The sequence below is a fragment of the Echinops telfairi genome, unplaced genomic scaffold (genome assembly GCF_000313985.2).
Source record: "Echinops telfairi isolate 266 unplaced genomic scaffold, ASM31398v2 ScPeMD7_70;HRSCAF=299, whole genome shotgun sequence".
NCBI lineage: Eukaryota > Metazoa > Chordata > Mammalia > Afrosoricida > Tenrecidae > Echinops > Echinops telfairi.
The window spans coordinates 28,603,340-28,616,483 of NW_022103968.1; the positions used below are offsets into that span (position 1 = coordinate 28,603,340).

The 13,144-nt window shown below is 49.4% G+C and overlaps 1 protein-coding gene across 1 annotated transcript in view; it reads left to right on the forward strand.

The window, feature by feature from the left end:
• Window positions 1-13,144, forward strand: part of PKD2L1 (polycystin 2 like 1, transient receptor potential cation channel) — a 43,535-nt gene that overhangs the window by 24,987 nt on the left and 5,404 nt on the right. Inside the window, 16 exon segments of the mRNA XM_013004181.1 lie at window positions 5,670-5,794; window positions 6,216-6,345; window positions 6,348-6,468; window positions 7,440-7,495; window positions 7,498-7,663; window positions 7,806-7,833; window positions 7,835-8,020; window positions 8,700-8,870; window positions 9,060-9,170; window positions 9,172-9,251; window positions 9,641-9,752; window positions 10,838-10,936; window positions 11,129-11,213; window positions 11,216-11,249; window positions 12,328-12,390; window positions 12,392-12,449. Coding sequence (XP_012859635.1) covers window positions 5,670-5,794; window positions 6,216-6,345; window positions 6,348-6,468; window positions 7,440-7,495; window positions 7,498-7,663; window positions 7,806-7,833; window positions 7,835-8,020; window positions 8,700-8,870; window positions 9,060-9,170; window positions 9,172-9,251; window positions 9,641-9,752; window positions 10,838-10,936; window positions 11,129-11,213; window positions 11,216-11,249; window positions 12,328-12,390; window positions 12,392-12,449 — 1,625 coding nt within the window.

Sequence of the window (13,144 nt, forward strand, 5' to 3'; positions counted from 1 at the left end):
CCGTTTCTTGAACTTAATAGTGTTGAAAGAAGCAATAGCGGTGATAATGCCTCCTTCTTTGCTGATCCCTACCCCCTAAAGAAGTACCATATTGCTTATCCAAGACCTCTCACAGACCTCTTTCCTGAATGACCACCCCAAGCCATTTCCTTCCCAGAGAGGGTTGGGGAGCACTATGTCCCAAAGTCTGAAAGGAAAATTCCTAAAGGGAGCTGTTCACAGGAGGCTGACAAATCCCACTCAGAAAATGTCTGGGTGTCATCCTAGAGAAACAAGAAAGGGGCCAGGAACATGAAGAATCCCCGTCTGCCTTCGGTGCCATCAGTCGGCTCCAGCGCACGGGATCCCGGTGTGCGACAGCAGGAAGCAGGGCCGGTCCTGCTGCGTGCTTAAACGCCGTCTTGATGCAGCCCATTGCTGCAGCCGCGCTGTCATGCCATCTCATTGAGGGGTCTCCTCTTGCCCCTCACCTTCTATCAAATAGGAATCTGCTTTATCAATCCCTTCTCCAGGGGTCGGTCCCAAGGACAGGAGACAGAATCTTGCCAGCCCGGGTTCGAAGGAGAATGCTGGTGGTTCTTTTCCAAGCCTGATGTGCACCTTCCAGATTCTTCGCCAACCCTGTCGTGCACAGCATCATTTCCTCTGCAGTCTTCCTTCTCTGTGCTCCTCGACCCACACTCTCACAAGTTGCCACTGGATGCCAATTCATAGCCACCCTAAGGGACAGGATAGAGGGACCACTGTGAGTTTCTGAGACTGTAATCCTATGGGCGCAGAATACCCTGTTTTTCTCCTTCAGAGAAACTGTGACCTTTCGGATCTCAGTCCGACACATCACCACCATGCCACCGGGGCTCACAGCTCAAGAGGACAGATGTTTAGCTTCAGAGACGGCTCAAGGGAAGATTTTATCTTAGTGTTGGCTCTGGAGGAAGATCCTTCCTCTTTAGTTTCTGCTGCCTCGTTCCCTAGCGATCTTGACATCTAACGGACCCTCTCTCTCCTCATTATTGTCTAATCTCCTTTTTAAAATATATCTCAAAAGAGATGGCTCAAGGTCGGAGGGGTTACTCCCAAAACACTGGAATTAGCGGAGCTTTTATAGTATGCATTGTTCCTGTTAGGCGAGCATTGAGCAACTCGCTCTGAGTTAGTGCACCCAATGGCGTCCCCTGGGAAGGTTCTCTCTGGTCACAGTGAATATTTTTCATAAAATCAGTTTCGCTCGAACCTCATTTTTTGTGATGGCTGATTTATGAGAAAAGCATAGGGCTGTGAAAATTTGTTTCCTGCTCGGGAAAAATGCCCGGAAACTGTGTGATGTTGAACATGTCTTACAAGGACAGCACTATGGGAGAAACTCAAGTGTACAAGTGTTTTTCTTGTTTCAAAAAAGGTGAAATGTCAATTGATGACAAGCCTCATTCTGGACGTCTTGTCAACTTCTGAATGGATGAAAAGGTTGACTCAGTGCATTTGGAGTTCGTTCCACCAGGTCAGATGTTAATCAAGCTTTTGCTTTAGAGGAGCGGTTCTCAACCCGTGGGTCGTGACCCCTTTGGGAGGTTGTCAAACGACTCTTTCTCAGGGGTGGCCCGATTCAGAACAGTAACAAAATTAATATGAAGTTATGAAGTAGCAATGAAAATAATTTTATGGTTGGGAGTCACCACAACATGAGGGATTGTATTATAGGGTCAAGGCATTAGGAAGGTTGAGAACCACTGACTTACAAGTTCTATCTTCCGTCAAAGATTTGGCCATAATTCAGACAAGGTCATTGCCAATACATACAAAGCAGCGTCCTTTCTCCATTATCCAATTCCACGCCCATCGTTTTCTTTTAAAGCCTCACCAGAAGCACATGTGTTTTTGTTTTACTTTGTACTGTGAGTTAGGTGAAGGTGTACCGAATAGATCATCAATTTTACAATCGACCGCTCATTCACACATTGCTTCCACTCAGCCCTTGTAGATCCTCTCCAGGTGCCAGCCCCTGACTTGCTTTCTCTCCTGTAACTGCTGGATTCTGTCCTTGGGTCGATGCTGCATCTCTGATCTCAAAGGGGTAATTACGCTTCAGCTTTGCTTCCTAACCGGAAGGGTGACTGAGGGTCACAGTCTTGGGGGGGTCCCACCTGTCTCTCTCTCACCAGTCAGTCTGGTCCTTTTTATGACTTTGAGGTTTGTTCCACATTTCTCTCCCACTCTGTGCACGGTGGGAGAGTACCCTTTCATGTGCAATTCTACCAGAAGCAGGTTTAAGGCCCACATCCAACTCTCTGTTGCTGGTGCCACATAGTTATCCTCGAAGCTAATTGATGCGCCCTGTCGCTCTCCTCCCTTCCTTCTGAGCCCTCACCAGAACTGTCTTTGACATCCAGAATTCCAAGAGTTTTTCCCAGGCAATCTAGGCTTTTACTCTTGTTGTTGTTAGGTGCATCGGGTCGGTTCTGACCCGTAATGATCTTAAGCCCAACAGAACAAAACACGGTTCCATCCTCAAAATTGTTCCTATGCTTGAGCCCATTTTTGGCAGCCAATTCATCTCCTTGAAGACCTTCCTCTTTTTTGCTGTCCCTCCACTTTACCAAACACGATGTCCTTCTGACAACATGTCCAATATATGTAAGATGATGTCTCACCAGCCCTGCCTCTATGGAGCACTCTGACCGTACTTCTTCCAAGGCAGATTGGTTTGTCCGTTTGTCCATGGCCCTTTCAGTATTCTTCTTCAGCACCACAATTCAAATGCATTATTTCTTCCTCGGCCTTCGTTATTCAATATCCAACTTTCACGTGTATAGGAGGCCGTTGAAAATATTCTGGCTTGGGTCAGGTGCACCCTAGTCCTCAAAGTAATGTCCCCAATTTGGCATCCTCTAAAGAGGTCTTGGGTAGTAGATTTATCTAATGCAAAATGTCTTTTAATCTCTTGACTGCTGCTACCGTGAGCATTGATTGTGGATCCAAGCAAGACAAAATCCTTGACAACTTCAACCCTTTCTCCATTTATCATGATGTGACCTACTGGCCTTTACTATTGAGCACCTTCACACTCCTCCAGCCTCTACCCACCACCCAATTCCAACTGCTTCTAAATCTTTTTGCATCTGTTAGAGCAGCACCTCATCTTCTGGTTCCAAACCCTGTCTCAGTTATCTGCTGCTCCCATAACAAACATAACAAGTGGTGACTGTAACAAACAGAAAATTATTTTCCCACAGCTTAGGAGGCTGGAAGCCCAAATTCAGAATGCTGGCTTGAGGGAAAGTTGTAAATCCAAGAAACATTACCGTTAGAAATGTATGGACCTAGAGTAGCAACTGAAGTCTTAAAAGCTTGTGATCAGCCATCTCAGATGCAACTATTGGCCCCTACTGTCTTGAGACAGAAGAGTGATAAAAATCGAAGACACATGGAAATAGCCAGTCCAATGGATTAGTGGACTCCACAAACATTATTCTCCTTTACTCTGAAACCAGAGGAACTAGATGGTGCCAGGCTTTTGCTGCCAACTGCTCCGAAAGGGACTGAATTAGAAGGTCCTGAATAGGATGAGAGACAGATGTATAACAAAACCCAGATTCATTTAAAAGACTGGTCAGATAGACACTGGTTCTTGGTCAACTCTTGGGTCTGAAACTGAACTTACCCCTGTGGCTTAGTTTTCAGTCAGACAACAAACGGGTCTCTAATGGGAGCATACATACCATTGATGTGTGCACACTTTAGCACACTCAATCATTTGGGACCAAGGGGGCAGCGTTTACCCAAGGACAATGTTCAGGAGAGTTAGGAAAGAAGGAGCGATGGAGACAGAAACACAGGGAGGAAGTGGGACTGGTATTGTTATACTAAATGAATGACAATTAATGAGATGCAATGGAATGCGTATGAAGCTTTGAATATAAAACTGATGATCTGCTCCTTAAATCTGTACCTAAGGTACCAAAAAAGAAGAAGAAGTAGAAGAAGGTAATTGAGCAACAACCAGGTGGAAAATATTGAGAACGTCCATACGGTGTGAAGAGTTGAGTAATTTAGGTAGAAACTGCTGAATGGGAAGCCAACCCGCTGTGTAAACCTTCACCAAAACCCACAAGAAAATATTACATAGACATATATGTATAGAAGTGTATAGGGAGGATATGCTGAGAAACAATAGTTCCACAATTTGATATTTTTGTTTAATTTGGGTTTCTGTAAAATCAATGGCCTATTCCCCTCAAACCTTGCTTTTAACCTGAAAACGTAGAGTTTCCTTGGCAGCCCTAGCTAGGCACATGGGAGTGTGTGTGTGTGTGTGTGTGTGTGTGTGTGTGTGTGTGTGTGTGTGATTGAAAGGCAATGGCCAGATGTTTTTGATCTGGGGATGTTCTGGGCCCCTTTCTCAGGAGACAACTATACTCATCAGATGGGCTGGCCATGCCAGGGCTGAATGGGCACCAGGCATCCCTCTACTCCCATGGCTGCAAAATCACTGACTTCAGGAGTCTGGAGTCCACAGCTCCATAGTCAAGTATTTGGCCAGAGTCTTTGTTTTCCACCGGGTTGACTAGAGAAACACATCCAGAGACACTCATACGTGTGTAAGAGGGCTTTATATCAAAGGGCAATTGTATATTGAGAAAAATCCCAGGCCAGTCCAGATCAAGTCCATAAGTCTAATATTAGCCCATATGTCTGATACTAGTCCATAAATTCCTCTTTAGACTCATACAGCACATGCAATGATGCCCAACGCAGGAGGATCACAGGCCACTGGTGGATCCAGCGGCGGTGGAAGCATCCCACCCCTGGTATGGATCTCCACGTGGCTCTTCCAGCTCCAGGACCCTGGCTGCCATCAGCGTTGGCTCCATGTGGCTTGTCAGTGGGAATGTGTAGCACAGAGAGAGTGCGTCCCATCTCCAGGGAGGAAGAGATGAAGTTCCCAGAATCCTCATGAGAAGGCCACACCCACGCAGAGGCACCATTGACCTGATTGACAGGCTAGACTCCATCCCTTCACTCATAGTATCCTCAAGCAGACATGAGGTTATGTAACCACCGTCTTGGAGTACACTAGAGTTTGGAAGCACTTTCCAGAGGACACAGGTACCAGATACATAAGTGGAAATACGATCTAATACATAGAGAAGAAAACTCTTAGCTATGGGGAATAAGAAGGAGCCCCAGTGTCACAGTAGGTTAAGCATTGCGCCGCTACCCACAAGGATGGTGGTTCAAACCCAGCAGCTACTCCATGGGAGAAAGAGGAAGCTGTCTGCTCCTGTCAAGATAAATCGCCGCTGAAATCCTGTGCAGCCATTCTACTCTGTCCAATAAGGTTGCTATCAGAATCTGAATAGATGGCAGTGGGTTTATGGGAAGTAAGAATGGTGTAGGAAAAGGAATGTTCTGAATGACAATGTCAGGAAACAATAACTGAGTCTTTCGAAGGTGAGTTGGATGGGGTGGGGTGGGAGGAAGAAGCTTCTGTAACTACAACCCTCCCTGATTCATTTTCTGGTCATGAATGTTGCCATCAGCCTCCCTAGCCAATCCTAGTGAGCAGATCTGATGGGCTCCTGTCTGGAGGGTGTCTTTGGCCCTGAGGCCAGTGAGTTTCCTGTCTTTTTGGAGACATTGAGCAGAACACCGATTTGGGGGTTGGTTTCCAGTGACTTACGGAATGACAAGCTCCAGTGCCTATTACTACACCAAGGTGATATCAGATCTCTTCTTACACACTCCATCCGACACCGGTGTCTCCTTCCAGATCAGCAGCACGGCCGACTTCTGGGACGTGAGTATGAACTCTCCCCCACCTCTCCCCTCTCCTTCTCATTGACCTGAGGCCTGAGGCTCAGGGAGGTCAGACAATAGACAATGGATCAGATGCTATGACAGAAATCAGGTCAGTCAGGGAGCAGGTGGCATCAAAGGGTCAGACAAACCACAGTGAGCCAGTCAGAGTTCAGGTGGAGGTAGGTGAGGGACAGGGAGTCAGGCCAGGGCTTCCTCTAGGATGGGTGGCTAGAGGTCAGGCTTTTCAAGACAGGGAGGACCAGTTCCGGTTTGGACTTGATCAGCAGGCATGGGTCAGTTGAAGGGTCCACCAGAAGCAGACTGGGGATAAGTTGGGAGTCAGGGAAGCAGAGCAAAGGTTCTTCTAAGGGTAGGGGAAGGGTCAGGTGTGGGCAGAGCCAACCGAACCGGTGATCCAGTTTGCCCAGGGCCCACTCCTAGACAGTTTGTATTGGACCAAATGGTACAACAACCAGAGCCTGGGCCGGGACTCTCACTCCTTCATCTACTATGAGAACCTGCTCCTGGGAGTTCCGAGGCTTCAGCAGCTGAGGTCCGCAATGACTCCTGTCTGGTCCATGAGGACTTCCGCGAAGACATTTTGAGTTGCTACGATGCCTACTCTCCAGATAAGGAAGAGCAGCTCCCCTTTGGGCCCCCAAATGGCACAGCGTAAGTGAGCTTCCTCTAATGTCACAAGGCTTAGCCCACTGAGGCCCCCGATCTGAGGGAGACCCAGAGAGCACAGATTCCCAAACCCAGCTCACGATTGGACTTGTCTGTAGAAACTGAAGACAAATTCCAAGGTCCCACCTCAGACCACTGAGGCACAGAACTCTCCACTTCAATAGGAACTTTGCATGTGTTTCCAGGCTGGCACCAACCACAAAGTTTGGGGAACCTTATAAAAACCTTGGGGCATTCAAGGAGTTTTGGGGATGGGGTGGGTAGGCATCTCCTTGAGTTCAATCTGTGATCTTGTGACACTTTGGAGTTTGTCACTTATCACCAGGGCAGGTGTCTCTAGAGCCATAGCCTCCAGACATGTTCCCACCCAGAAGGCAAAGGGTTACACTTCCCTACTGGAGGCGCCATCTGGCCAAGCATGCACTTGAATTTCTGTCCACCTTTGGCAGTTTGGACAATGAATCAAGCCTTGACATTGCCCAAGGAGTCATGGCTGGACTCATCATCCCTGCACAGAAGTCCCTGGAAGAAAGATTAGTCACTAAAACAAAGAATCATGGGGTTAAGAGTCAAAACTGCCCAATCACAAGAGCTAGGAGGGTCTCTGGTGGGGAATATGGTCCAGATGTTTCCCACGCGGTGGTCAAGAGTGGGGCTTGGGGTTGTTGTCATTCATAGCCGGGGCTGGGAAAGTGAAACAGCAGGAGAGGTGTTTTTGTTAAGTGTCAGTCCTGCTACTAGCTGGCTGGATAATCTCAGCTATCACGGAGCCCAGTTTCATCATTTGCACACTGTGGGGGACAGTTACCCTCCCTCCCCAAAGAGCTGTTGGTAGCAAACAAGACACTAGCTTGAAATAACCCGAAGGGGTAAAGCTCGGAGATAGAGTGCTGGCGTTGCCTTAGGGGACAAGTTCTGGGGCTAATGGAGGCTTCTCTTTGCTTCTTCCGTGGCAGATGGACCTACCACTCGCAGGACGAGTTGGGAGGCTCCTCCCACTGGGGCCAACTCACAACCACAGTGGAGGCAACTCCTATCTGGACCTCGTGGGATCTCGACAGGCCAGCGCAGAGGCACTCCGGGACCTACAGGAGGGGCTGTGGCTGGACGGGGGTACTCGGGTGATCTTCATCGACTTCTCAGTCTACTACGCCAACATCAATCTTTTCTGTGTTCTCAGGTGGGCTCCCTTCCCCCTGGCATTCCTCCATCTCTGGTTCCGGATTCCCTTCCCCTTGGATCCCCGTGGCTGGGTAGGGAGAAGAGGTGGGAGGAATTGTCCCAGACCACCTCCCAGCCACCGTCACCCCTCCTATCCACAGGGTGATGGTGGAGTTTCCAGCCACAGACGGGCGCCATTCCATCCTGGCAGATCCGAACAGTGAAGCTGATCCGCCATGTCAGCAACTGGGACTTCTTTATGGTCGGCTGTGAGATCATTTGCTGCATCTTCATCTTCAACTATGTGGTGGAGGAGATCTTGGAGCTTCGCTACCTCAGTAGCATCTGGAACATCCTAGACCTAGTGGTTATCTTGGTGAGGGACGGCTATCCTGACCTTGGGGCATCTTGGGAGGAGGAGTGGGATCGACCTGACCAGGCCCTCTGACTTTCCCCCTTTAGAGTGCCAGGTTCCCCTGGGGACTTCTGATCCTTGTAGTAGCAGCTCTCTAAGAGAGGCTGATGTTCCCCTGCCTCAGTCCTTAGAACACTCTGCCTCCCTCATCCCCTTTCCTCCAGGCCCCACTCTTTTCTGTATGTATTTGACCTTCTGCTCCTATGTCTCTTGCCTTTCTGGTCACTCTTTTGAAAGCCCTGCCATTTTCTTCTCATCTAGCCCCACTCTTCTGCGCCCTTGACCTCTTTCCTATTAATGGGACACTCACTGTTTGCAGGAGGAGGCTGAGAAGTGGTGGTGGGAGCTAAAATTCCTTGGCTCCAATTCCCTCCAGCCCTTTACAACCAGCGACTCCAGTAGAAGTGACGTCAACGTATTTACCACAGGGCCCACAATCTTCTCTTGGACTTGACCATACTTCAGATGCTCCCCAATTATCCTAGCCGTGTCCGTTGGAACCAGGGACAGTCAAGAACTCAACAAAGAAGGAGATTCCCCACTCCAGCTCCCCCCCACCCCCACCCCGGGAACCTCATCTTTGACCTTCCCTGGACATGGCCTTGACTTCTGGGACACCTCCTGCCTTCTGTGTTGACAGCTGTCCATTGTGGCGGTGGACTTTCACATATTGCGCACCCTCGAGGTAAATCGGCTGATGGGGAAGCTCCTAGAGCAACCAAACATATAGGCCGACTTCGAGATCCTCGCCTTCTGGCAGACGCAGGACAACGACATGAATGCGGTCAACCTCTTCTTTGCCTGGATCAAGGTACCCCGGACCTCCTTACCCCCAGCTCCGTCTCTCGCCGCCATTCATTCGCCCTTCCTCAATATTTGTCCTGTGCTTCCTTTTTGCTTTGGCAACTCCTGTGGCCTCCACAGGCCTCTGGAGTGGACATCTCAAAAGGTTTTTTTCTCTTTCCCTCCTTGGTCGCTTGGGGCAACCCGGTGCGTCCAGATATGCAAGTACATTAGCTTCAACAAAACTATGACCCAGCTCTCCGCCACCCTGGCCGGCTGTGTGAAGGACATCCTGGGCTTCGCTGTCGTGTTCTTCATCGTTTTCTTCCAATGCCTATGCCCAGCGCGCCTACCTGCTTTTTGGGACCCAAGTGGGAAGCTTTAGCGTGTTCATGAAGTGCATGGGTGTGTCCTAGCCCCTTCGGTCTCCCTTGGGCCTCACCTGCCAGCTCCAAAGGTATCCAAGGGGCTTCAAAGAGCTTGTGGGACAATTCCATGATCTTTTAAGCCCATTTCCCCACAGACTGCTTGAAGCTCCCGGGGACGTATCCTTGGAGGAGCCGGAGCTGCGTCTGTGGGAGCGGCTGTGTCAGTCATCTGTGTCAGAGGGTCAGGCACCCGGCTGTGTGCACTCAAGAACCCCGTGCCCTTCGCTCCGTCTCAGGCTGGGTTGGGGGGTGCTGTGTGCAGTCTGTCTGAAGGCACCCACGGGCAGTAGTTAGGGCAGTAAGATGGGTGTGGGTGGAGGTCAGGGTGAGGGGCTAGGCTCTGGCTGAAGCTCAGACCTGGCTCTTTCAGTTTCACTCAGTTCCAGATCATCCTTGGGGACTTTGACTTCAATGCTATCGACAATGCCAAGCGAATCCTGGGCCCTGCCTACTTCGTAACCTACGTCTTCTTCGTGCTCCTAGTGAGGGTACCTCTGAGAGCGGGCATGCTTGAGGGCCCGAGGGGTGGGATTTTGACCCCCTTTTCTCCCCTACTCAGGACTTTCACAAGTTTCTCAAAATAAGGATGACGCGTGAGGGGGAGAACTTAACCTTCTGAGAGCGATCTGAGGTGTCCAGAGTAGCCAGCCTAACCAGGCAATTTTCAGAGTATAAGGGAACTTGCAGGCTCCCTTAGTCCAACCAAACCCCTAATCCTCAAAGACAAAATAAGAGAAGAAAGAATGACTACACCTGGAAGCTTCTATGCCTTATTGTCCAAGACTTCCCTTACCCTTGGGGAGCTCTTGCTGATTTATATTACCACTACTCAGCAGTTGTTCTCCCTCCTTGCCTGCCAACCTTGAGAAAGCTGGGCTTGACCTTGATGAACAAAGCTAGTAGGCTTATTACTATAACTGATGGTTGGGGATAAGAGAGATGGCTTTAGGGGGTATGTGGTAAAGAGGGTACAATTGTACTCTTTTTATAAAAAGTCACTTTATTGGGGGTTCTTGCAGCTCTTATAACATTCCACACATGGGTTGTATCAAGCATATTTGGACATATGTTGCCATCATTTCCAAAACGTTGTCTCCTTGGGCCCTTGATATAAGCTCCTCTTTCCCCCACTCCCTCCCTCCTCTCCCACCCTTACGAATCCTTGATCAATTATATATTGCTTTTATTTTTTCATCTCTTACACTGTCTGTTGTCTCCCTTCACCCACATGTCTGTTATTCATTCTCTTTCCAATCGTATTCTTACCTTGACAAATGTACGCCTTTACTGAGTATATGGAACAGGGTTTGTGGTCTATGTGGGGTATGTTTGGGGTCAGTAATGCTATGGCAGAGGCTAACAGTAAGGACCCTGTGTTGATGAGGAAGCATGAATCATCGCTAACAGGAATATGCCGAAAGGCTGGGCTCCAGGGACTCTGAGAGGCGGGGACTGGTGGGTTGCTGTGCTGGATTTGAGAGCATTGAGATCCCTGTGGAATGGGTGTCTGGCTCATTCATGGGGTCAGTCTGGGGGTGAGGACCAAAATTCCTGCCTTATCCTCTAGAACATGTTCCTGGCCACCATCAATGACATTTATTCAGAGGTCAAGGAAGAGTTGGCTGGACAGAAAGATGAACTACAGCTTTCCGACCTTCTGAAACAGGTCATGGCCCAGTCTCTTTAAATTGCACATATGCATCAGAACCCAGGACCAAGGTTCTATGTCCTGGTCTGTCCCTATATCCTTATGTGCCTTGGGATTATCCCTGGAAGTCTAGCACTCTATGGGTAGGATGGGGGTCACAGATGATGACGAGTCTCTGGGTGCAGTTGCCCACCTCTCTTCCCCTTCTAGGGTTACAATAAGACCCTAATGAAGCTGTGACTGAGGAAGGAGCGGGTTTCAGACATGCAAGAGGCCTTGCAGGGCGGAGAGCAGGAGATCAGTTCAAGGATTTCACCAATACCTTGCGGGAGTAAGCAACCCAAACCCAAATCTTCCCTGTCCTTGGCCTATACATCCTTGACACTGAACTCTCTATTCTTTGTCTATAAGTCCTGATATTGGCCTATGTGCCTCTGACCTTGGCTATAGATTCATTTCTTTGCCTCTAGGTTTCTGATCCTGACCTTCAGAGTCATGTCCTTGGCTTACATACCTTTGACTATGCTACATGTTTTGACATGCTCTCAAGGGCGCCCTCATAGTGTAATGGGTTACGGGCCAGGAAGATAACCCCAAGGTTAGCAGTTCTAAACCACCAGCCACTCTGAGGGGGAAAGATGGTACTTTCTACTCCGGTAAAGATTTACAGTCTTGAAACCCCACAGAGGCAGTTCTGTGCTGTTAGTCCCTGTGAGGCAGAATCGACTCCCGGTCCGTGAGTTTATTTAACATTCTGGATCTTGTTGAACCATTCTTTGGCCCAATATGATCATGGAGTCTCCTAATCCTGGGGTATACCCTCACTCCCACAAAACTCAGATGTTAGTTTTATGCTTCTTCACAAAAACAAAATCACGGGTTTCTTCCCTTGTCTAGTTTCTCCATCTCTCAGTTATAGATATTGACAAACATTGAACAATACGTTGTGAGCACCAACCGTGGATCAGGCAATGAATAGAACACAGCGTTATTAAGTGAGACAAGGTCTTGGTCCTTCAGTAGCTCACAGCCATGTAAGCAAGTAAACATAATCACCAAGTAAGTTCGATAAGAGAAGTAACTAGAGCAGAGGAAGTATGGAAAAGAGGGTGCTCAATTCCATTTCTGAAGGTCAGAGACTGCCCCCTGGAAGGCGTTTCAGGAAACAGAGTTTGCAGTAATCCTCATGGTTGATCACCAGGAGTCAGGGGAGAAGAGATGGCGTCAAGGCAGTCTCTTGGGGGTAAAACCTTGGAGACGCTGGCTTGCCCCTCTGTGATCCTTCTTCTCTAGAGAGCAGGACCCTCATGCGTTGTGTCTGGCAAGAGCGTGGGGAGTCCATATTAGAGAGCTCACGGCCACCACACGCCGAAAGTCACTTCATCAGCATCTTACTTCATCTTTCTCAGCCTGGGGCATGCAGAGCATGCCATCACGGAGCTCGCAGCTGGCTTTACCAGCTTTGACCAAGACTTGCATCCTGGATGAGAAGGACCAGGCACAGATGCGCCAGGATCTGGAGGAGGAGAGAGTGAGCGCCCCTGGCTTCCCCCTTGCCCCAGTGGACTGGGGCAACCCACCCATTGGTGGGTCCTCCCCGATACCCATAGACTCAAAGCTCACTGCCATCAAGTTGATGGCTACCCTATGGGCCCAGGCAGAACTGCCCCTGTGGGCTTCTGTAACTCTTTACAGGAAGAGGAAGCGTCATCTTTCACCCCCACACGGAGCCAGGGAAATTCTCGTAGATGGGCAGGAAAGGCTCTCCAGTCGTTCTCAATGGTTGCCTCACGTCAGAATACCCCGGGCAGCTACTGAAATCCCACTATTCGGGCCGCATGCCCCAGACCAATGCAGTCAGCATGTGGCACAGATATCGGTCTTTTTCAGAAGCTCCCCCTGGTGTGGAGGAGGCGGAGAATGGGGAGGCCAAGGTAGAGAGCCAGGACTCCAAAGCACAGCCTTAGAGGGAAGTGGACCAATTATCTAAGCACCCTTGACAATGCCCTCCAAGGACTTGTCTTCTCCTTGGGATTTTCCACCTCTGATCCTCAGCTGCCCTTGCTGTGGCTGCCCCTGCTGTGGCTGCCCCATCCCTATTGTTGGGAGCCGGTGGCCTTTAAGGCCTTAGCCTCAGCCACGAGCCGAACTTGGCTGCTTCCTGGTTGTTAAGTGTGTCTTTCATTTGCTAAATCTGTGGGAACTGGCCCTGCCTGAAATCCCTGC